Source organism: Schistocerca serialis, chromosome 1 (genome assembly GCF_023864345.2).
Source record: "Schistocerca serialis cubense isolate TAMUIC-IGC-003099 chromosome 1, iqSchSeri2.2, whole genome shotgun sequence".
Classification (NCBI taxonomy): domain Eukaryota; kingdom Metazoa; phylum Arthropoda; class Insecta; order Orthoptera; family Acrididae; genus Schistocerca; species Schistocerca serialis.
This window is the reverse complement of record NC_064638.1, coordinates 767,378,459-767,403,410: the sequence shown is the minus strand read 5'-3', so window position 1 is coordinate 767,403,410 and position 24,952 is coordinate 767,378,459. Positions and strand designations below refer to the sequence as shown.

The 24,952-nt window shown below is 37.9% G+C and overlaps 1 protein-coding gene across 9 annotated transcripts in view; it reads left to right on the top strand.

Moving 5' to 3' along the window:
* The window catches only part of LOC126482432 (protein lap4), a 567,659-nt gene that overhangs the window by 456,432 nt on the left and 86,275 nt on the right, over positions 1-24,952 (top strand). For all 9 annotated transcript variants that reach the window (XM_050106531.1, XM_050106532.1, XM_050106537.1 and 6 more), the window contains 2 exons: positions 308-445; positions 7,652-7,807. In XM_050106531.1, coding sequence (XP_049962488.1) covers positions 308-445; positions 7,652-7,807 — 294 coding nt within the window. The remainder of the gene's footprint in view (positions 1-307; positions 446-7,651; positions 7,808-24,952) is intronic.

Here is a 24,952-nt window from a genome sequence, read left to right as displayed (position 1 = left end):
GGACACTGAACTCGTATTTGAAAGGATGAGGATTCATATCTCCATCCAGCCATTCAAATTTAAGTTTTTGTAGTATCCAATAATGGGTTTAGACAAATGCAGGGATGGCTAAAACAATTACATAACGAGTTTGTGGTTATTGTTTTAGGATGATGTATCAAGTTTACTCACTACTTTTATCTCTAATTATTTATTGTAGAGGTACTTTGATTGGTAAATTCCCAAAATTTTGCAGGCCGTTTGAATTGAATAGTGCTAATATAATGAAAGTTTTGAAAATTTGTACAAAGGATCAGTGTTATTGCAGGAACAAGAAATGAAGCAGGAGCTGGTGGAGTGGGAACGAGAAGAACAGGAAAGAAAGGAGAAAGAGCTGGCTCTTCTCCACAGCAATGATGCCGTCGTTTCAATGGATGATGTGCGGGAGAAATCTACACCAGAAAAGGTTCTTATTATTATAATTGAACATTCCCCTGGAATATTGAAAATCTGTTCCGGGTTTCTGAACCATATTCCATTAGCTTTCTAATAAGAAAGTTGGCAAGCTTTCACTGTGTTCTCATTTTAAATTGTTTAGTCAATTATGTGCAGTTCATTATCCACATTTCAATTAATTTTCAGTTTTGAAACTACTACATTTGTCAGTGACTTCCTTACAAGTACTTGTGTCTTCAGCATCTGTTAGTATCCTTTAACAATACATGTTGTTACCCCTGTCTTCTCATACACAGATTTTACATATCCCAAGTATTGTGTATTTCTCGACAGTTTTGGAGCTTTGGTAGTCTTTATTGTATGTTGGAAGAGTGATCAATTTAAACAAGATACACTTTGACTACTGCTCATTAATTTCAGTACATACAATAAATGACATCTAGTTATCTGTAGATAAGGTCTAATACTGTGGGTACAGTTGAGGAAGCAAAGGAATAGTACAACAGTTGTACACGTAATGATTTTTGTTTGTGATCATCGAGATACAATAGTATCCAACAAACAAGGTTGTGTACATAAACATTATATACCTATCTGGTATGCCTATTTACTGCCGGACGTTGCATTTGGTGCACCTGTGTTGTTCCCTGTAGCGATGTGATGTCCGCAGCGAACGGCAAGCATTGCTACGATACATAACATGTGGTTCCTGCATGTCAGTTCCTGCATGACACTGGAGTGTGCACATCACTAGTATGGCTCCATGAATAGAGATATCCAGAGAAAAAACATGCTGCAGTTGTAGCACTTAGCCAAGCAGCTTTATCTGTTCGCCAAATTGTATAGTGTGTCTATAGGGGGAGTGCAATACACCTTTAAGCACCAAAAGACAACAGGTACCAATAAGGACATACCACGACCAGGTGAACCTCGTAAAACAATTAAGTGATGATAAATATAGCAGAATTACCAGTAAGAGAAATAGATTCAAAACAGCGCTCCAAATTTGTGCATAATTGGTAGATATGAACACACCAACAATCTCTGTTCCAACTGTAAAAAGGAGACTGACTGAAATCAGCTTGAAAGGGTGTGTCACAGGAAGAAAACCCTTCTAAGGTCCATAAATAATCAGGAGACACTTGAATGGGCTAGAAAACATCATAATTGGACATCGGAAGATTGGACGAAGGTGTTACTCACTGATGAATCGAAGTTCGAGATTTTTGGAACCAGAAGGAGAATATTTGTTCAATGATTTGTAGGGGAAAGGGTAGCCCAGCAGTGTGTTCTGCTTACAGTGGAGGTTCTATTATGGTTTGGGGATGTTTTGCCAGAGATAGAGCTGGCAACATTGTGAAAATGGAAGGATGTAAAGATCAGGAGGAGTACCATCGCATACTTCAGTATCGTACAATACGATGTGGATTGTGCTTAATAGGGAAAGGGTTCACCTTACAACAGGATAATGACACCAAACATTGGTCAGCATGCTGTATGAACTGCATTACATCAAAGGAAAAACAGAAAGTACTAAATTATATGGTATGGCTGTCCCAAAGCCCTGATTGTAAGGCTATTGAAATGGTCTGGGATTGAGTGGACTGACATATCACGGAAGTTAATATATACAGCAAGGAACATCTCTGGAATGTTGTTAAGGATGAGTGGAATCATATAGATTCACGATACCTACAAAAATTTATGGACTGCATGCCTTGAGTTTGTGAGGCAGTCATTAAATCCAAAGGAGGATACTTTGATGAAAGTAAAGTATAATGATTGTGATTTTATTACATTTGTGGAAGTTAATATATTTTGTGAGAAATAACGTTTGATTTGTGTTATAAATATTGTATTGAAATTAATGAGTGGTAGTGTATCTTGGTGAATCAAATGTCACTTCTACACTGAAAATAAAGGGCTATCTGCCATCATTGATAATTTTTCCCGTTCAAATGTTACAATAGATTACCATTAGTAAAACAGAATGAAATTTTTTTAGCATAACAGTTGCTGCATTTGATTTTATGTAGTTAGATACTACATAAACTCAAAAGGTGACAAGAAATTTCCTACATAAGTTAGTAATGGTCTCTTGGTGTTACAACTATTTGGTGAAACCAAGTTTGAAAGCATAAGGAAATGACATTTGTTGCCGCAAAATGAATAACCATCATTGAATATTAGATGCACGAACATATAGAGCAACAGGACTGAATTGTGGGGGGAAAAGAAAGACATTGTTGTTGCGCTAGAGATGTCAGAATTTTTTGAAATGCCAGTGAATGTTGAAAGCAGTAATTTCTTGTGGGAGTTCTATGTGATTGTGCTGGAAAATATACAATTTTTAAAATCTGTTGAACTGGTTTATTGACAAATAGATATTACTAGTACTATTCACTGTTTCCTCCCTTTTCATCCATCTTCACTTTTCATCACATGCTAATACCATGTGTGGAAAGAAGCTAACATAGTGCCTGTTATTCATTCTCATAACAGTAAGATGGAAAGGATACATTGCTTCTCACTACACAGAGGAGATATTGTGTTGCAGACAGCCACAGTGAAAAGGGAATTTTAGAAATATTTCAGTTTTCAGTTGAAGCCTTTCAGAATTCAAAACACACACACACACACACACACACACACACACACACACACAGCAAGCAAGCAAGCACACCTCACACACACATGACTGTTATCTGGCAGCTTTTACTGGAATGCAACTGTCACTTAAAATGGTAGTAGCAATGTGGAGGTGGCAAGACAGAGGAAGGTATAGTAGGGTACAGGTGAGGGGGGAGAAGAGAGAAGAGTACTGTTTGATGGAGAATGAAGGGACTAGGTTGCCAACAGTCACAGTGTCATGAGGCTGTGGGGCAGGGAATTTGGGGGGGGGGGGGGGAGAAGGGGAAAGACAGGTGGGAAATTTGGCAGAGGGCAGCACACAGAGAGGGTGGGAGATGAGAATAGGGAATGTGGTGATAGGACAGAGGGTGGAAACTTTAGGGTGGAGGCTGTGGGGACAGTAGATTACTATTGGTAGAGGCCGTGATAATTTCAGCAGTGGAGAATGTGTTGTAAGGATAACTCCCATCTGTGCAGTTCAGAAAAGCTGGTGATGGAGGGGAAGATCCAGACGGCTTGGGTAGTGAAGCAACCATTGAAATCAACCATGGTACATTCAGCTGTATGTGTGCCAAAGGGTGAACTACTTTGGTCTTGGCCATAATTTGGCAGTGGCCCTTCATACAGATGGAGAGCTGGTTGGTTGTCACACCAATATTAAAAACTTGCAGTGATTGCAACAGAATTGGTATTTGATGTAGCTGCTTTCATAGGTGGTCCAGTCTCTAATGGAGTTGTATAAGGATATGACAGGACTGGAATAGGAAGTGCTGAATGGGTGGATTGGGAGTGGACTAGGATGGACTACAATGATGCGAAGATTGTGGGTGGGCGACAGAACACTACTTTGTGGCGGGGGGGGGGGGGGGGGGGGGACGATCTTGTTGGGTAGGATGTCTTTCATTTCATGGCATGCTAATATGTAATCAGAACAATGACGAAAGATGTGATACAGTTATTCCAGTATGCAGTGGTACTGGGTGACGAAGGGGGCACTACTTTGTAGCTAGCTCTTGGGGGTGGTATGCGGATTGGACATGTGAGGGGAAATGATGTTGGAGGTCTGTTTGCGGACTGGGTCAGGGGGTAGTGCGTGTCTGTGATGAGATCCTCAGGATACTGGGCAAGAGTGTTCTTGTCACTGCACTGCAGATATGCTCTCCCCAACTGGCCAGGTTGTATAGGAAAGTTTTGTGTGTGTGTGTGTGTGTGTGTGTGTGTGTGTGTGTGTGTGTCTGTGTGTCTGTGTGTCTGTGTAAGTAAGGGGTGACAACTGTCGAAATTTAGATACTGTTAGTGGTTGGTGGATTTAATGTGGACAGAAGTGTGGATTGAGCATTCAGAGATGGGATGGTCTGTGTCGAGGAAAATGGCACACTGGATGGAGGAGCACCAGATGAAGTGGGTGGGAGAGGTGTTGAGGTTGTGAAGGAATGAAGGTAGGGTACCTTTGCCCAGTGTTCAGACGAAGAAGTATCTTCAATGAACCTGAGCCAGACTAGGAGGGGTTGGGAGTTTTTGAAGGTTGGGAAGTTTTTCTCTAGATGGCCCATAAACAGGATGCGAGTTGAAGCCTTAGGCCCTTCTCAGAACCTGTCCCACAAATCCATTTCCGCCTCATTCCTATGATGCCCCGTGCACCCACTGCCAGAATTTTGGCCCTCATTGACCAACACCTCCAACCAATTGCCCATAATCCCACCTCCCACATCAAAGATACCAACCACTTCCTTAAACAACTCTCCACCATTCCAACCCCATTACTTCCTCGATCCATACTCGTCACTGTTGACGCCATTTCCCTATTCACTAACATCCATCATGTTCATGGTCTCACCACTATATCTGTCCTTCAGGCCCCATCCCTCTACTTCATTCCTTATACACCTTGCTAATTTTATCCTAACTCACAACTTTTGCTCCTTAACCTGTTTACAATGAGATGACACAAGTCATGGGATAGTGATTGCACATATACAGATGGTGGTAATATTGCATACACAAGGTATAAAAGGGCAGTGCATTGGCGGAACTGTCATTTGTTCTCAGGTGATTCATGTGAAGATGTTTCCCAAATGATTATGGTCACATGATGGAAATTAAGATTTGCGTGCGGAATGGTAGTTGGAGCTTGATGCGTGGGCCATTCCGTTTTGGATACTGTTAGGAAATTCAGTAGTCCGAGATCAACAATGTGAAGTGTGTGCTGAGAACACCAACTTTCAAGCATTACTGCTAACTACAGACAGCTCAGTGGACAATGGCATTCACTTAATGACCGAGAGCAACAGTGTTTGTGTAGAGTTATTAGTGTTAACATACAAGCAACACTGCATGAAATGACTGTAGAAATCAATGAGAAACATAACCATCTACATCTACATGATTACTCTGCAATTCACATTTAAGTGCTTGGCAGAGTGTTCATCGAACCACAATCATACTATCTCCCTACCATTCCACTCCTGAACAGCGCGCGGGAAAAACGAACACCTAAACCTTTCTGTTCGAGCTCTGATTTCTCTTATTTTATTTTGATGATCATTCCTACCTATGTAGGTTGGGCTCAACAAAAGAAAATATTTTCGCATTCGGAAGAGAAAGTTGGTGACTGAAATTTCGTAAATAGATCTCGCCGCGACAAAAAACGTCTTTGCTTTAATAACTTCCATCGCAACTCGCGTATCGTATCTGCCACACACTCTCCCCTATTACGTGATAATACAAAACGAGCTGCCTTTTTTGCATCCTTTCAATGTCCTCAGTCAATCCCACCTGGTAAGGATCCCAAACCATTAGGACAGTGTGGCAAAATTTGATGTAAGTGGGCTGTGGCAGCAGACAGCTGATGATAGTGCCTTTATTAACAGCATGACATTGCCTGCACCACCTCTCCTGGGCTCATGACCATATTGATTGGACCCTAGATGACTGGAAAATTGTGGCCTGTTCATATGAGTCCAGATTTATGTTGGTAAGAGCACATGGTAGGGTTCATCTGTTGTGCAGACCCCATGAAGCCGTGGACCTAATTTGGTAACAACACACAGTGCAAGCTGGTGGTGACTCCAGAATGGTGTGGGCTGTATTGATATGGAATGCACTGGGTTGTCTAGTCTGACTGTACTTATCATTGACTGGAAATGGTTATGTTTGGCTACTTCGAGACCATTTGCTGCCATTCATGGATTTCATGTTCCTAAGCAATGACGGACTTTTTATGGATGACAGTGTTCCATGTCACCTGGCCACAGTTGTTTGCATTGTGTGTGTGAAGAACGTTCTGGGCAGTTCTAGTGAATGTTTGGTCACCCAGATTGCCCGACACAAACCCCAGTGAAGACTTTTATGACATAATCGAGAGGTCAATTTTTGCACATAATCCTGCACCAGCAACACTTTTGCAATTAGAGATAACTGTAGAGGCTTCTTCAGGGTACTCCCAACAACTTGTTGACTCCATGCCACATCCATTTGCTGCACTACACCAAGCAAAAAAAAAGGTCCAACAAGATATTAGGAGGTATCCCATGACTTCTGTCACCTCAGTGCTGTAGCAAGCCTGATAGCAGGAAATATCCTGTAAATTCTCAACAAATGTCTGTAATGAACACCTGTCATTTAGTATGGACATTTTTGTCTTGAAAATAATGGATTTTTTAGCTTCAATAAAATGTCTCTTACAAAATTAATATACTTTGGTAGGCTCATGTGTTCAAGGGATTTTAGCCGTGCCTACTTCAATGGAGCTCTTTCCTCTGCGCTTAATGTTATCTGCTCAGTTGACGAAAGATCCTCCTCATCTTCTGAAGTCAGAAGGTCCTTAGATATAGACTACTGTAAATGACACTGTGTTCCTTCAGTTACTTATTACAGAATGTATGTTAACTGCAGAGAGCCTTCATGACTTAATAAAACACAGCAGCAAGTGTTACTTCTTTTAGTACAACAGATATAAGAAAAGAGCCAACTTTACCTATAGACAAAGCTGGAAACAAAACCACATAAATGTAACAAACCACCTTCTTCTTGCTATCAGACGTGCTCAGTCAACTGTCAACAAATAAATTTAGAAAGAAGGGAAAAGGTTTACAGGGAAGGAGGGTGGGCAGGCATGCTGGCTGGCTGGCTGGCTGGCTTGCATGCTTTGATTACCTCTCTGTATGATGCTTACAGAAAACAAAAGATGTGTGTAAATTTACAATCTCTTCCTTGCCATCTGACTGAAGTGGAGATGGTTCTGTAAATGCAATATTTCAGTGACTTACAAAAAGATTTATTTATTTTGGACCAACAGCAGTGCAAATTTGTTTTGGGTTTCACATTTGGGGTTAGTCATTTGTTTTGGAAATTATTGGAAAGACAAGTAAAATTTTTTCCACAAATTCTGTACAGAAAATCATGCCTCTTTCCAACTAACTCACAATATAACCACCCAAATTAATGGTTATGTGTACTGCTGGTAGTACTGTTGAATCTGGTGAAACCAAAATATGGAATGAGAAGTGCACATCTTTGTGCCTATCCACTCACTTGAAACAAGCGGGAATTTTTCTAACATTACATTAAAAAATTCTCATTTCAGGTTCTGGATGTTGTGAGAGCAGCAGGACTGCTTGTTAGCAAGCCATCAAGCCCAACAGAAATGATAGCACCAAAATCACCTGGAGGACCAAAATCGGATCTCAAGACCACCACTATCGTAATGAGCAAACATACACTAGCCCCCCAGCCAACAGCGGTAAGTTAGAACTTGACTACTTTTCGTTATGTATAAGAGGCATGCAAGCTTACTGTCATGCTCAAAAGTTTTAAATTAAGTGTCTAGAAGTGCATTTGTCTTTGTGGTTGATGATGACGATGATGATGATGATGATGATGATGATGATGCATGTTCTTTAATGTCATCTATCCATCTTCCATTGGGTTGTCATCTCAATTTTTTCTTCTCTCATGAAATCTTGCGAAGAATTTCCTTGTGCCATCTATCATCCATTTGCCTAGCTACATGATCCATTTAATCTTCAGTAGAGTCATAGTTATCTTTGTGTAGCATGGCTTTAAAGTAATTTTTGAATCACTAGCATGTGCATACAGTGTTTTCTTGCTGCATTTAAATCATTCGTACCACCCAGCTGCAACATAATTAATAGCAATTAATAAAACTTCAGAGATAGAAATAATAGATGCACTTTGTGGAATTGTTAGTACAATCCAAATGAGCTTTTTAAAATAATTATTTAAAACTGTTAGAACTGAGATCTCTTTCTGACTTATTATACACATCACAGAATGCTGTTATCTTCATACTTATCCCTGATACTTTTAATTTCTTCACTGCCACCTGACTTGAAACTTGTATTTAAATTGCAAATTATAGGAGAAGAAAGCTGCTGCTCTAGAGACAGGCAGTAAGTTGTGAAGGTTATTTCCATTATTATTTTTACATATTGATCTTTCCCATTTTAAGGTAGTTATCACTAGGTAGTTATACAGCACCAGTCCTTCAATGGCAAATAGAACATACAAATGCACACTAATAGCTATTTGTACACTCCGTTGGGTTGGTTTTAAATTCTTGTTACTTCTTATCTTGAGCCATTTTTTAAAGTAGGACATGTTTAGATGCTGTCACTATCTGAGAAACAAACAAAAATTTTCAGTAAGATATTATGTCATGTTATATACAGGCTTATTATATCAAATACAAGTGTACACACACACACACACACACACACACACACACACACACAGAGAGAGAGAGAGAGAGAGAGAGAGAGAGAGAGAGAGAGAGAGAGAGAGAGAGTGGGGGGGGGGGGGGGGGGAGTGCTTTGAGGATAATCAGCTAAGCTGCCTCAAGTCCTGTTGGGGTAACGGTAATTTAATTTATGTTTTGTCTCCTTTGTCCTCTTGTCATTTAACTATCTACTCAGATTTAATTATTATTATTGCTGCTGCTACAGGTTTTGGTGTTGTATTCTTCAGCTCAAAGACTGATTTCGTACAACTCTCTGCAGTAGTCTTTCCTTAGGCATACTGTCCTCTACCTTTTTGTACCTGCCAATTTCTTAGTATTTCACCAGGAAATAACTAAAGCTGTGCTGATTTCTTGGTAGTTTCTTGGAGCTAAGTTGGATGTTGTGTGATTCATTGGCTCATAACACATTGCTGCAGTTCATCACAACATTGTTGTTTGATCTCTTAAAGTGGACTGAAGTAGTCACGTCTATTCTTCTGGGTAAACTAAATTGTTCTGCACTTTCGAGTTTTATCAATTCTTTCTTTGTTCCAGTAGCTGTGAAACTGAAGATTTGTGAATGTACTGATCTTTTTTAAGCAAATTTTGCTTCAAATGGCATTGAGATTAGTGGCACAAATTAATTGTAGGAAATGCTTTCTGAGTCATAGGAGTTGTATTATGAAAAGTTTTTAAAGGATTTACTTAATGAAATTTTCTATTATAAATACAAGCAATTATTTACACTATTGTATCAGTACTGGTATTAATTACAGTGAGCAGTTCACCTTAAACCATACCTCTGCCTCTTTATGTACTGCATGCAGATATTGTTACTGCTTTGTTAATTATTTTACTATGGATTCACAAAGAGTATTCTTTTAATTCTATTTGTGGTATCTTTGTTGTTTATTTACTAATTGGCAACACTGAATGTAAAGTCATTCCTGAATAGCACACACTTATTTTTTTTACTATCCTTAGAAATAATGTCTGTATTTATAACAAAAGTAAGTAGCTATTTGCTTGCAGAAAATAGACTAGGTATGGGTGTAAATACTAATGTGTAAATTGACATTTTAGTAGGTTTGAAAAATGGGTATCAGCTGTATGTTGTACCAAAAATGTCTGGATGATTTCCCAGTATACACATATGAGTCAATTGGTTCATGGCTTTCCCTCTTTGTTTCTTTCCCCTCATGTTAATAGAACTATTCTTGGAAGTAAAAAGTGGAACCACTATTATTATTGGATATGTCCACAAGGTGGAAGGTAAATCAGGGTTGCCACAGATTTTGGAAATCAGGGAATTTCAAACACATCAGGTGGGTGGATGCAGCTGAGTACACGCGCTGCTTCCCTACTCCCTCATTACTACTGCTTCGCTCGTTTCTACCACTCCCCTCAGCTTGCAGTCAGTGCTGCCACCACTCTTACCGCTAGCCTAGCAGCTACCGATGAGACACCGGGAGGCATGAGGAGTGGTTTGTTTGGATCTGATTCTCAGAGACTGTGGGCACAGAGGCCAGAGACAGTGGTCATGTGTGCATGACTTGTGTCTGAGTGATTGTGTGAATGTGTGTGTACTCTCATTTTGTGTCACAAGCTATGGCTGAAAATTTAGTTGTGGAAGTGTGATTATCTTTTCTACGTGCCTGTCTGTGGCTCATCAATCATCTTTACAATGAGTTGCTACCAGTCCTCATCATTACTGATCCTCAGTGTATTTGAACAAGTTATTTGCTGCAAGAACTGATGACCATGGTCTCGTTTCACCAACATACTGTATGTGGCTCATGAATAGCTGGCCACATGAGTGGATTTCTGCAATGGGCCAAAACTGCAGGCCATATCTGTGGGTATCTGTGGGTATCTACCAGTCTGAAGCCATTTGGTTCCCCCTGATGTACAGGCACTGCCCATCAGATCTAGTCTCACTGATCTGCCCGCAGGCCAGGTCTGTTTGTGTGTGCAGTAATGCAGTGGATTTTCAAGTTTTAGCCATGGACCCATGGCTGCGGTGCTCCTCAGCAGGCCAGAGACCGTGGGCGATGGATTTCAGGAATTGTGACTGTCTCACTGCAAGTACATTGTACAGTGCGGCTTTTTATAGACATTTTATTTGTTCTAGTACATTTTGGCACTTCATAAGTACTTTGTGTGTTAGAAAGTAAGGACAGCAAGAAGAAGAAAATTGTGTCAGTTGCAGGCAGTTCGTATGGTATTACTCATATATTTCTCAAAAGAAAAATCACAACATACCTGTAAAATAATAGATATACCATGTGGGTAATAACTTACAATAACTTACAATAACAAACATAGTAGAATCAACATTTTATTGGCGGTCACCTACTGCGTTGGTGTACACAGTTCATCCCTGCCTTTATACTTTTTTCAAGAGGCCTACCTTTTCCTGACATTATTTCTCAAATCATTGAAGGTATTTTAAATCTGTCTTGTGACTCCAAGGAAATACGTATTTTTATCTCCAAATGTGTTTCATTTTATTGAAATAAAATAACATCAGTGGTCCTAATGAAAAACATACCATTTGGTATGTTTGGTACCTAAAAAAAAAAATTCATTGTAAAAGACGTTGGTGTCAGTGCTTACGATTTTAGCTCCCACCAGGAAACACCATCTGCTTGCAAGTTCTTCATATATTTTCTCGTTTACACTATTGTTTCTTGTACCGTAACTTATTCTTAACTTACCCTTGTAAAAATATTATGAAAAGGAAAGTTGCAACATACTACATAGCGGAGATGCTGAGTCACAGATAGGCACAACAAAAAGCCACTCACAATTAAAGCTTTCAGGCGTTAAGGCCTTCGTACACACACACACACACACACACACACACACACACACACACACACACACACACACCCCTAGCACACATGACTGCAGTCTCAGGCACCTGAAACCACAATGCGAGCAGCAGCACCAGTGCATGATGGGAGTGGCAACTGGGTGGGGGTAAGGAGGAGGATGGATCAGGTAGGGACTGTGAAGTGCTGCAGGTATGGAGGGCAGGGAGAGTAACAGACAGAGGTGAGAAATAAAAAAAACTGGGTGAGATGGTGGAATGACGACTGTGTAGTGCTGGAATGGGAACAGGGAGAGGGCTGGATGGGTGAGGACATTGACTTCTGAAGATTGATGCCAGGAGGGTTATGGGAAAGTAGGATGTATAGCAAGGAAAGTTCCAACCTGCACAATTCGGAGAAGCTGGTGTTGGTACATATGGAGCAGACACTGTCATTGTTCTAACACACGACCTAATTGTTCAACACTTGTTCCACAATTAAGTTGAAGCATTGTTGTTGTTCTGACCAACACAGGTTCCTTGTCTGAAACTGGGCCATGAACTGACTGTCTCGTGGGCAAAAATCAGGCCCTTGTAATCATCACAATAATAGGTATTCAAACTAAACATTGTTCGAAGTTTAATTTGCAGAAATTATAATTAAAACTTAACTCATTAAATTAACTGAATACATTGAAAAATTCTGTGTTTTTACAGTTTCTTCTACTACATGAGTTACGCCGAATTATTTGTTTAAGTCATAAAATTAACATATATAGTTAGGCAAACAATACTTTTGAAAAAATACTTTTGAAAAATCTGCTAATTACTTTGGAATTAATAAAGGGTTGGTTTTGCTAACATCCTTTCTGACTAAAGCCAAATAGATATTTTAAGAATACTAGCATTTTGTCTTCCAGATGTTTATAATTATTACGGGATTTATATTTGTTTATATGTCAACAATGGAATTTATGTTGAGAAACAATTACCGATTTCACCCTATAACAAAAGATACTAACTAGGAATAGTCAAAATGAATTGGAAAAACACTTACATACCTAAAACTTAGCACAAAATTAGATCTGGTGTTATATTATTTAAAACTAAGGGCCAGTCTTTCTCTTTCATGAAGATGCAGATTATATTTACGTATGTTAATGGTAATTAGTTAAACATGAAAAAATGAATTTAAAAAGGCAGATGGCAAAACAAGAGGGGAATTAAAATTATCCCAGCTTGCTTCATCACATCCTGTGAAACCATTCATGTGATCTACAAACTAAGTTGCAACCACTGTGCTGCATTCTATGTAGGAATGACAACCAACAAGCTGTATGTTTGCATGAATGGCCACTGACGAAAGGGCCAAGAAACAAGTGGACCACCCTGTTGCTGAACACGCTGCCATTTCAATGACTGTTTCACAGCCTGTGCCATATGGATCCTTCCCACCAACACCAGCCTTTCTGAATTGCGCAGGTGGGAACTTTCCCTATGTCCCTATGTTACCGTAACCCTCCTAGCCTCAACCTTTGTTAGTCACTGTCCTCACCCATCCAACCCCTTCTCTGTTCCCATTTCAGCACTACACAGCCGTTATTCGACCACCACACCCAGTATTTTTATTTCTCCCCTTTTCAGCTACTCGCCCCCCCCCCCCCCCCCCCTTCCCCACCTCTCCCCTGCCCCTCCGTACCTGCAGCACTCCACTGTCTGCCACCCCCACTATACTATCTCTCCCCCTCACCACCACAGTCTCCTCCTTACCCCCACCCAGTCGCCACTCCAATCATGCACTGGTGCTGCTGCTTGCAGTGTGGTTTCAGTTGCCTGAGACTGCAGTCATGTGTACTAGTTGCGTTTTGTGTGTGTGTGTGTGTGTGTGTGTGTGTGTGTGTGTGTGTGTGGTGTCTATTGTTGACTCAGCACATCTGCTATATGGTGAGTAGCTACTTTCCTTTTCATAATATTGTTACTTTCCATTTTGGATTTTCCATTGTTGGTTTTACTTACCCTTGAGATCTCAAAATTTGTCAGAGAAAAATGCTAAAATTTGTGTGGAAATCGGGGAAATATGAGGGAATTTCACTTGGGGAAACTTGTCCCAACCCAGTAGGTGTATGGTACATGGTCAGAAGATCCATGCTTTTGCCATTATTTAATAAAATAAGTCTTCAGCCATGGAAAAAAAACAGTGAAGTGTCAACATTGAACAGGAAGCTTTAATTAAAATAGAAGCACATTGAATTCACTTCACCCACAGAAAAAGATTGTATTTTGCATTCATTCTCATTAGATAACAACAGCGAACGTCCACCATTTGGACTGTTGACAAAGTAGTTTTCCACAGCAGTCATAGAAATAAATTCATTACATGAATATATTTCATATAGAAAGAAGGAAAGAAGGGGAGCGAGGAGGTAAATTTTACTTCTGTCAATATAATTAGCCACTGCTGCTGTTTGTTTTATTCTGGTATGTGATGTATTTTAGATTAGGAGTTAGCATTTGCTATGAACCAATTGTTTGCATGTGCATCTAATACTGTGGCTCTGCTAGATATTGTTAATGAGAATGCTACTGTCTTCACTTGCTTTAATAGCTTCATCAGATACGATACTTAATATAAAAGACCACAGGTAAAAATAATGAACCCTTAATTCTGAAATATTCTCTGTTCTTTCATGATTGTTCCCTTTCCTTGTATGCCTTAGCTCAGGGGTCTCCAAACTTTTTATTCCGCGGGCCACATTGACTCCTCCACGAAGTCATAAGGGCCAAGATCTACCTAGTGGGATTAAAGTACCCTAGCACTCCATGATCACCATAATGTAAGGCTAAAGGAAAGATGAAATCACAAAAATCTAAGGTTGTGGGAATAGCTAGCACTGAAACGAACTACGATTTGTATTTAATTACATAATTTTGATTGGTGGACGTACCTGACCAAAATTCTGGCATATTTTATCCTGGTGAATTTCACCGACAAAAAAGTATGTCACTGCACATTCTTCACAAGGCGTCCTGCAAAGTTAATGAAATCTCAAAATCATTGTTAGCAACACTATTACTGCAAGACGTAACAGGGGTAGTGTGTGTCAACGCATTGTTATTTCAATCAGCGCAACAATAAGTTTAGTTATGTAGTCTTGTAGCGAGTAGCAGAGCCAATGTCACATTGTATTGGTCGTGATAGACCTCGAAACTCAATTGTTGGCAGTATAGGTATCACCTCAAATATTTGGCGGGCTGAATACCGGGGATGTCCAACCAGCTAATGTGGGCCAGTTTGCCGGCCCTCGCGAGCCGGTTTCGGCCCGCAGGCTGTAGTTTGGAGACCCCTGCCTTAGCGCATCACTGTGTCACTGCAACCCATCCAGTACTTTCACTATCTTTCTGCTTTTAATATTGCAGTAGGGCACAGTCAGTTGACTCAGGTTTATTACATTAGCAAATTGGATTGCTGAAATCTAGGTAGTATAAATAAATTGTGTGCACACACACACACACACGCCAGTTTTCTTACGAAGGTTTTGTGTAGGTACTAACAAAACATGAGCATGCCATTTATTATTTGTGTGCTTTATGTTTTGCTAGCCTGGCAGTTCCAAATTAGAGATGTAATCATTAGTATTGTAAAATTATTGTCTTGTAATGGACTAAATTGTTTTGAGTGTATCTAGTTCAATAAAATAAACTAGAAACTTAGCAAAAACAGGGAGAGACAGTCGAAAATGAAAATCCCAAATATCTGTAGATGAACACATCTGTATGTTATCAAATGATTGTCCTCCATTAATTATTTACACAAACCAAATTGCAAATATCTATCAAAACACCAGATAAATGAATTAGTTTATTCCTTCTCTCTCTTTACATGTTTTAGTAAATTTGCAATTTTTGTTTTTGACTGTCCTAAAAGTATAATACTGGGATATCAAGAGTTTTTGAAGTGAGTTGCATGTGTAAGTAACAAAACTGTCTGACAGTATGTGTAATGTGATTCAGTAAAGATAGTCATATTTTTACCTGTAGAATGTTGTGTATTAAGAAGTTGAAAACTGCAACTCAAAATAAATGTGTTTTTCACACATTAGAAATGTATGATCATAATTGTTTGTGACAGCTTCATATTTATTTTGGGTTTTTGAAGAATTGCACATTTGCCATCAGCTGTAAAAAATTTATTATTCATTTTCTACTGGTTTTGGTCATAGCAACCATCTTCACAGGAGGAAAAAAAAAGCTGTACATTGGATGGATATGCAATTTAACTTTCTGCTGGACAAATTGAAAATGAACAAATTCATAAAATATTTTCAAAACCATACATATCAGGCCATGATTTCGAAACCAGCACAAAATTGACATAATTATGATTAATCAGAACTATCATAAATGTTGTAACATGAGGACTCTTGTTAACACCTTAATGATTGTTCTGTTTAATCATAGTAAGTCAGTTTTGTGCTGGCATTGGAAACATGGCTCTGTAAATATTCTATGAGTCCCGTGGTTTTCATTTTATCCAGTGGAAAGTTGAATAATTTATCCATACAATGTACAGCTGTTTTCTTCCTATGAAGATGATTGGTACTACAAAAACTGGTAGAAACTAAATAATAGATTTGTACAGCTGATGGCAAACAAGCTGTTCATAAAATTCCTCACAGCTGTATTGAGTCACGTCATTAAACTATTTTGGACTTTTATCACACCCTGTTGCTGTGAAATAATATTGTAAATACATCTAAGAACAAGGGATATGTAATCCCAAAATTTGAAAGATTTTCTGTATATAATCATTATTGGCATTATTTTTGTGCATAATTATTTTATAAAGGATCCTTGTACATAAACGAAGTTTGAAAGTGAATTTCCTTATTAACGTCTTTCAGAAGTTACAATTCAGCATATGCTCCAAAATACTTGTGCGTCTGTAGTTGCCAAATGCCTAAACTTAAAGCTTATTTTTTATTATTACTAGTTATAATAATAATAATAATAATAATAATAATAATAATAACAATAACTATTATTATAATATGTATTTGACCCAAATTACTTTAACATATCACAGATACACATCTGATAAATCGTATTACTCTGAGCGGGGTACGGTAGTGGTTAGCACACTGGACTGGCATGTGGAAGGACGATGGTTTAAACCTTTCTCTGGCTGTCCTGATTTAGGCTTCTGTGATTTCCCTAAATCTCTTAAGGAAATTGTTGGGGTGGTTGCTTCAAAAGGGCATGACAGCTTTCCATCTCCATCCTTCCCTAATCCGAGCCTGTACTCAGTATCTATTGACCTCAGTGTTGATGGGACATTACACACTAATGTCCTCCTCCTCCTATAAATTTTATTGAAGTTGCTGTGATTTTGGTTCAGACTGTTTTTACTGACCAGTGGCTATTGGAATTAATTTCTGTGCTTTTATTTATCTTTACAGACACTTTTCAGTCATACAAGCTTAATTTTCTGTCAAAACAAATGTCATTTTTTTAGCTTTAAATCTTTTTTTTTCTGAGGAGGGAGAGTGCAGAACGTTAGGATATGGGTACTGAATTTGTGGTTACTTAGATCCTCTGAGTCCAGCGGCTTCTTGAATTACTGATTCTTACTTTTTTAATGAAACTGTGAAGCACTTGTATGGTACTTAGCTGAATTGGAGCTGCTGCCATTCAGAGAATCTTCTTGTAGAAGTATTCATGTAGGAATAGTTAACAGCCAATCAATTGCAAAATGGAAGGTTTATATAAAAAAAAAAAACCTTTACCATGGTTTCAACATTTATAAAATCATTGTCTTCAGAAAGAAATATTGACAACATAGACAAGAGAATATTTATTTTATTGTTGTCACATACAGTACTGAATAGTGCAAAGAACCAACTGCTTTGTCAATCCAGACAAGTAAAATCTTTGTTTTGAAGCAGAGTTTTGGTATTGTCATCTTCTGGCAAAGTAAAAAAAATTGCTGAAATTGCACTTAGGTGATTTCTAAACAACAATTAATCAGTGCTGTTCACTGAGGAATGAGAAAAACTTCATTCACAAAAATCAGCAGCTCTCTTTTTTCCTTTAATATAGTTTACAGACATGTTTCCATTTGCTGGAGACGATGACTGAAAAATGACATAAATGTCTCTTGGAAATTAGTTCGTTTTATAGGAAACTTCTGGTAGATTGTAAACACTTTAGGAGGAAAGGAGCCCCCTCACCAAAAAGGGAAAGTATTGTTTTGTCTGCAGGCGCACCCACAAAAAGAGTGTGTGTGAGTGTGTGTGTGTGTGTGTGTGTGTGTGTGTGTATTGTGGGGGAGGGGGTGGTTGGTTACTCCTAAAATATTATCAAATCAGTTACGCATACAAGAGTATTTGTATATGACAAAGGCCGACCATGGGTAAAGATCTGCATGTCAGTAGCCAACAGGCACAACATTTCAGCAAGTGACCACATTGCCATCAACTGGACCATTGATGAACTGGCTGCCTAGAAGCTGGTGTGGGCCTTTAAGCCTTCCCCCCGCCCGCACTCCACCCCTCCCAATCTGTTGACATGTCACTCCATCAGCAGTCAGTGCCCTAGGATAAGTGCCAGCAGCATCTGCGTGGTTGCTCTGTCTGTGTTTGAAGTCAGGTGGTTGTGGGATATCTCCTTTGTCTTCTTTATGGGATTACTAAGGATTTACGTCCTTACTAAGGATGTAACCACTATCACAGTTGATTAGTGGTTCCCCAACTCAAATCTCTGTGGATTCCTTAATGACACAGTCTCAGAAATTAGACATCTGTTTCAGAACATTAGTATGATTCTAATTCATTCTGTGTCTTTTCGATTGGCTGTTTTCTGAGACTGCTGACTAACTGCGTTCCTGCAGTATACTATACCACTGGTATTCTCTGCATTGACCATTGACAGTGTCAACTGTCTGACACATACAGTACACAATACTGCAGCAGCCTAACAAGTCGGATGTTGTGGAATGTTGCCTATTGGAATTACATTACTATCATACTAAGTTTACAATGCAGACATCTTAACTCCTTGGACTGTGTCATTAATGAATATATTGAGATTCAAGTAGAGAAACTGATAATCATTTGTGGCAGTGGCTACAGCCTTGGTAAGGCCTGAACATGTGTACTTAGTCAGATTAAGAAGGGGAAGGAAATATCCCACAATGAACTGACTTCGACGACGTGGACCAACAGCAGAGGTACAACAGGCACAAGTCCCTGGGTGCAAATGATGGACATGACAATGCACTGGCAGGAGGAGCGGGGAGGAGATAAAAGCTCCACACCAGCTATTAAGCAGTCAGTTCCTCAGCACTCCTGTGATGGCAACATAGTTGCTTCCCGATATATTGTGCCTGTTGAACACTGGCATTCAGCTGTTCTCCCATGAACTATTTCATCATGAATTATGCCAAGAGAAGTTGAAGAATCACATGTTTGCACATGAACAATATGGTGTGTATGCCCATTATGTATGATCATAGCATGCTTCACAGCAGTATCATTAACTACCAGAACATTTAATTGAAACATTGCTCATTGTTGGCTTGTTATGTACATTTTTGCCTGTGCATTGCTTCGGAAACTACACATTTCTATACCCCCCCCCCCTCCCCCTCCAAAAACAAAATAAAAAAGGGTGGTAGTGTTGCAACATTGACTTCTTATAGTATTTAACCGTCAAGACTGGATGCATTTGAATAAAAAAAAAAATGTGGGCAAATTAAGCTGAAATTTACTGCAGGGTGTGCTTCTATGGTTCTTCACACATTATTCTGTGAACTGAATGTAAAGATAAAGAACTGATTGTCTGTCTGAAGTGAAGTTGTATTCTGTAAACTTGCTTTATGTATCAGAAATTAAAATATTTTGGCCATGCCTTATCATGAGGGTTTTGGCTGGAAACAAGCTTTCATTTTTATAGACATGCTTCTGCCATAAAATAAGGAAATAGCACAACATTACTAAAGCCATGTGACATAGAAACACGGAAATATTTTGACCGGTCATAAGATTACCAGAAATGTTTTTATTTTCATTTTTGTTGCTGTCTTGTGACTAGTGTTCTGAATTTTAAATAATCTTGTCATGAATCAAACATGGCTGTTGACTGTTGTCAATATATAACTCTGTATGTAAGAAACAAAATACGTGCCTTTTATATTTATACATGATGGTTCAGTACTTTATACAAAATGTAAATAGTTTTATCAATTTCCACTCACAGGTACCTGTAAATATTACTTCTTCAGTACTTACACCATTGTTGTTGTTATACATTTAGTTGATATTGCATGTCCTCCAGTGTGATGAGCTGATAATTCCTGACCTCATTCTGTTGGTTTTTATCTGTTGCATGTTTGTGTTGCATCGCTAATTGCCTTAGTGTGCAAAATGTTCTTAATTTAACATGTTATTTGCGAATGTAAATTATGTTTGTTTCTGTTTTTATTTATTTATTTTTATAAAAAATAAGGCCTAATGTCCTTGTCATTCATTGCTTCAGTTTGAGATATAGTTTTAAAATGTAGTGCTGTTAGAAAACACAAAAAGGATCACATTTTTTGCACAGTTGTAATTTTTTTCCCGTTAAATTCTATTAAACACTTTATGTACTCTTGTAATTTTGTGCTTATTCCAGAATTCACCACTTCTCTAGCATTGAACTTCAGTGAAATACCTCCGATGAGGTAATTGTACTTTTACATTAGTGAACTTCTAGTGTTTTGAAATCAGAAAGTGCTACGAGAATGTGTTAAACATGTGGCTGTTGGGTTCATTCTAATTCTCGTAAGTTGTTACAGACTCAATGAACTTTTCACTGTGCATTTAAGAGAATAGCACCAGATTGCGGGAGACTGAGTACATTTAACTTCGAAGGTTCCTTTGTTTTCGTGTAAAATGAAAGTGTCAGATTTTTTAAGACGTAATAATGGAATGAAATTATGTTGAACAAATCCTATCCAAAATCTTACCTGTTTAGGTAAAAACTGGACTCAGTGTTGTGTACAGATTTAATTATCCTGCAGCTCTCTTGATTGGCCTACACATCTGTTATCCAATAAGTCTCTTTGGTGTAATGGTATCAGTGGCACCATAGCTATTGTAAATAGACATTCCTCTTTTTTTTTTTTTTCTTTTTGTACTGGAGGGATTGCTGTTTATATATACAAAAAAAAAAAAAAAAACACAGCAGTTACTTACTCTGATTAGCAACTGTAATTTAAATCATTTTGCAATTTTATTTATTTCATGAACATCATTACATAATAATATCTCCTACGAATCAAGGATATTAAAATTGCTGAAAGTTGTTTGGTCATTCCATACATGTGTATATATTATAACTGGGAAATAATTTCTACAGTGAAGTGAATGTGTACTGATTAAAGCCACATTATGCCAAACTGATTCATATGTAGGGTGCAGTACGATGAAATAGCACAAAAACTATGTCAAATGATCACTGATTATTTCCATGTCCTCTCTCTCACTTCTTGCTTTCTTTCTAGAAGAATTTTATAATTCCTTTACAAACTTTCTATATTATCTCTTCAGCAGGATGTTAATTATAACCATCATTGCTGTCTTAAATGAAAGAATTTCAGCAAATTTGTCAACTGTGCATAGGAACTGCAGGATAGCTATTTTTGCAGAATATTGAAATGTACTAAAAGGAAGATCCATTGACAATTTTTTAAAGTGCAAGAAGTAAATTTATAATTTATCATGTCAGTATTGAGGTCACTAGATGGACCATCATCTTTGTTGGGCAAGGCTGATGCAAGGAAGTTATCATGACCTCTTGGGAGGACTTTTTTTTATCTGTTTTAGATATTTTTTTGTAGCAAGATGACAGAGATTAAGGAAAAGGAATTAAAATTTGGAAACAGTGTAATTAAAATTTTGAATCAGTCTTGTTGCAGAATGACATTCCTCAGTATGCAACTGTCATCAAATGCTTCTTCTTCCCAGTATAATTAGTTATGTTTATGGTTACCTGGTAAACACTTCATAAATGTTCTTATGGCATGATATATGTTATTGTAGTTTTAAATAATGGTCTTCTCATACTCTGACTTTAATGTAATTCTCTTTCAACATATAAAATTGTTGACTGCTGAAACATAGCTGTCATTTCCACTTCCATTTCCAGTATGAAGGAAATAAATGTGCTCTCATTATATAATATTTTTGTGAACTAATATCAAAAACAGTAATCTGTTGAATTGATTTCCTCATAAGAATGTTTGGTATTACATTTCACTAGCTGCATTGTTTAATAATTTATGAGTAATGGTGGCTGCAACAGAATAACTTCAGCTTAGAAATTTGAAAGGGAACTTATGTCCCATTGCTGATGCATGGCACACCTCAAAAAAATCTTTTCCATTTTGCCTACCACTGATCTGTAGTAGAATTCTAACTGTCATAAATCCATGGAATGTTGTTCAGAAATCATCTAACACTTCGGTATTTATAACTTCATCAACATTTTGTTATCATTGTTTTGTTAATTAACGTTCTCTAATTTGTACCAATAAACATTCATCAGGAGTTTGACCACTCGAAAGTTCACAGTTTGTTGTTGTTGTTGTTGTTTTTATTGCAGCAGCAACAATATTTTGTTTGAACGCTGGTTTTATGCAGCCACCAACACTGTCCTGTTAAAGTTCGTTTATCCACGCATAATTACAACAGTTTACATCAGTTTGAAATGGCCTACTTTGATCATAGCGTGTTCTTCCACTACTATTTTTATCTTCCACAGGTCCCTCACACTCCTCCCTCATGTTATCAAGATAATTGTACTAACAATGTCTCCTGTCAGCCTATCCGCACTGTAAGTGAAATTGACCCATAAAGGGCTTTTCCACCCAATTTCATTCAATGACTTTTTGTTAGTTACTAGATCTACTAATATGATCTTCCACACTGTCCTGTAGTATCAGTTTCAGTCCCTTTATTCTTTTCACACTCCAAACTAATCCCTACAGAAGAGACTGCATAACACTGAGATTTACTTTAGATTTTGAATAAATCTCGTTTTTCCAGAAACACCTTTTTTTCCCTCTCTGTTACCAGTCTGTACTTCATATCCTCCATTTGACCATCATCTGTTATTTTGCTGCCCATATAGAAATATTAAATTCCTGCTTTTAGTTTCTGATTTCCAGGTGTAATTATTGTAGCACTGCCTAATTTAATTCAGCTGTACTGCATTAAATTTGTTCTACTTTCGTTGATGTTCTTCTTATAACCTCATTTGAAGATACCACTCATGCATCTGGTCCTCTAAGTACTTTTAATCTCTAATAATGTGTCAATTAAATATCATAGGGGATGTACTGCAACCCTAACTCACTACCTTCTCAATTCATGTCCTTAGACTTTTACAGCTATAGTTCAGTTTGTGTATGGAATTGTAGATGACCTTTCACTGGCTATATTTTATACTTGCTGCCTCAATAGTTTCAAGGAGTGTTTTCCAATCACGAGTGTCAGATGCTTTTTCTATTCATACAAATGATTCGTTGTTCTTGGAGTGGTCTGGGAGGATAAGTTGTTGGGTGAGTGTTGCTTTGCATATTTCTACATTTTCTTGGATTTCAAACTATTTCACGTACATTGTTTTCTACTAGTTGTACCATTCTTCCATAAATAATTCAAATTAGTGTTTTGCTCCCCCGACTTAATAATGTGGTTGTTCAGTCACATTCACAGCTGTCAGAACGTTCTTTGAAACTGTTATTATTACATTCTTTTTGACGTCTGGGTGTATTCTGCATGTCTCACATCTATTGAGGATGAAGTGGAATAGTTTTGTTATGGCTAGCTCTGCCAAAACTCATATTAATTCTGAGGAAATGTTGTCTACTTCATGTGTGTCATTTTGTTGCAGGTTATTCAATAATCTGGCATATTCTTCTTGCAATATAATGTAATTGATAGATTATTATATTGTAAAAAAATTGATAATTTTCGTTGTTACATTCTTCTAGCTGTGTCGTATCATTCTTCTCATCTTCATCTGCATCCTCAACCCTTTCTTTCCTTTATGTATCACTTCTGTATATTCCTTCTAACTTCCAGCATAAATTTAATTTTGAGTAAGCCAAATGTCAGACAGAAATTGATTGGAAGAATCCTCAGGAAATGTAGTCCATCAACAAAGGAAGTAGTCACAAAACTAATTGAATATTGCTCGTCAGTCTGGAATCCGTACCAGATAAGATTGATAGAAGTAATAGTGAAGACTCAAAGAAGAGTAACACATTTCATTACAGGTTAATTTAGTAAGTATGATGGAGATGTTAGCAAACTCCTCTGGCAGACACTGCAAGAGAGGCACTCTGTATCACAGTTTGGTATACAATTAAAGTTAAGATATTTAATGTTCTTAGAAGAGTCAACCAATACATTACTTCCTCCTAAGGCTGTCTCATGAAAAGACCATGTACATAAAATTACCAGAAATTGTTCTTGCTGCAAACCTTTCACGACTAGAACAGAAAAAGGGGGAAGTGACAATGATACACAAAGGAGCTTCCACCACAACCATATAGTGGCTCGTGGAGTATAGATATCAGTTAAATTTAATATCTTGTGTTTCATATGCTGAGCTTTGTCTTGTTTCCTATTTATTTGTTTTGTTTCCTACTTCTTTGTCTGTTGGCTGTAGTGTTTCATCTCTCACAGTTACCCATTCATCTTCTATTTATCCATTTCTATAGTTTGTCTGTTACCTAATTCTCCCTTTGAATATCTCAAAAATCTGTAGTTTCATTTCATGTAGGCCCCAAATTCTTAATTCTGTACCTTCTTTGCCATTTCATCAGCTTTAATCTGTGTTTCATAACTAGACAATAAGTTCAGAATCTACATCCAGTCCTGGAATTGTTTTGCAGTTAACACCTTGTTTTCTATCTATCTGAAACTTTTCAGTTTCTCCAGTCTCTGCCATCTGTACATCTTTCTGGGATGATTTTCAAAACAAGTTTCTATCTTGATTGTGCTGTGCTCTGTGAAAACAAGTGCTTTCCCATTTTACGCCTTTTCACCCATTGCACATTTTCTTATTATTTTTCATTTTTTCCTATTTCCACACACTACCCCATCACAAAGAAATTTTTGCCTCCTTTGTGTACCTAACAATTTATTTTCTTGCAAGTTTTTAAGAATGTAGTCATCATCTCAAAAAAGTAAGTTTCTGTTAATACTGTGTTGGGTAATGGCTTTGTGTATAAATAAATTGGCATTTTAATCTGTTCACTGTCTTGTTCATAGTAGTTCACCTTCGTTCATATTTTT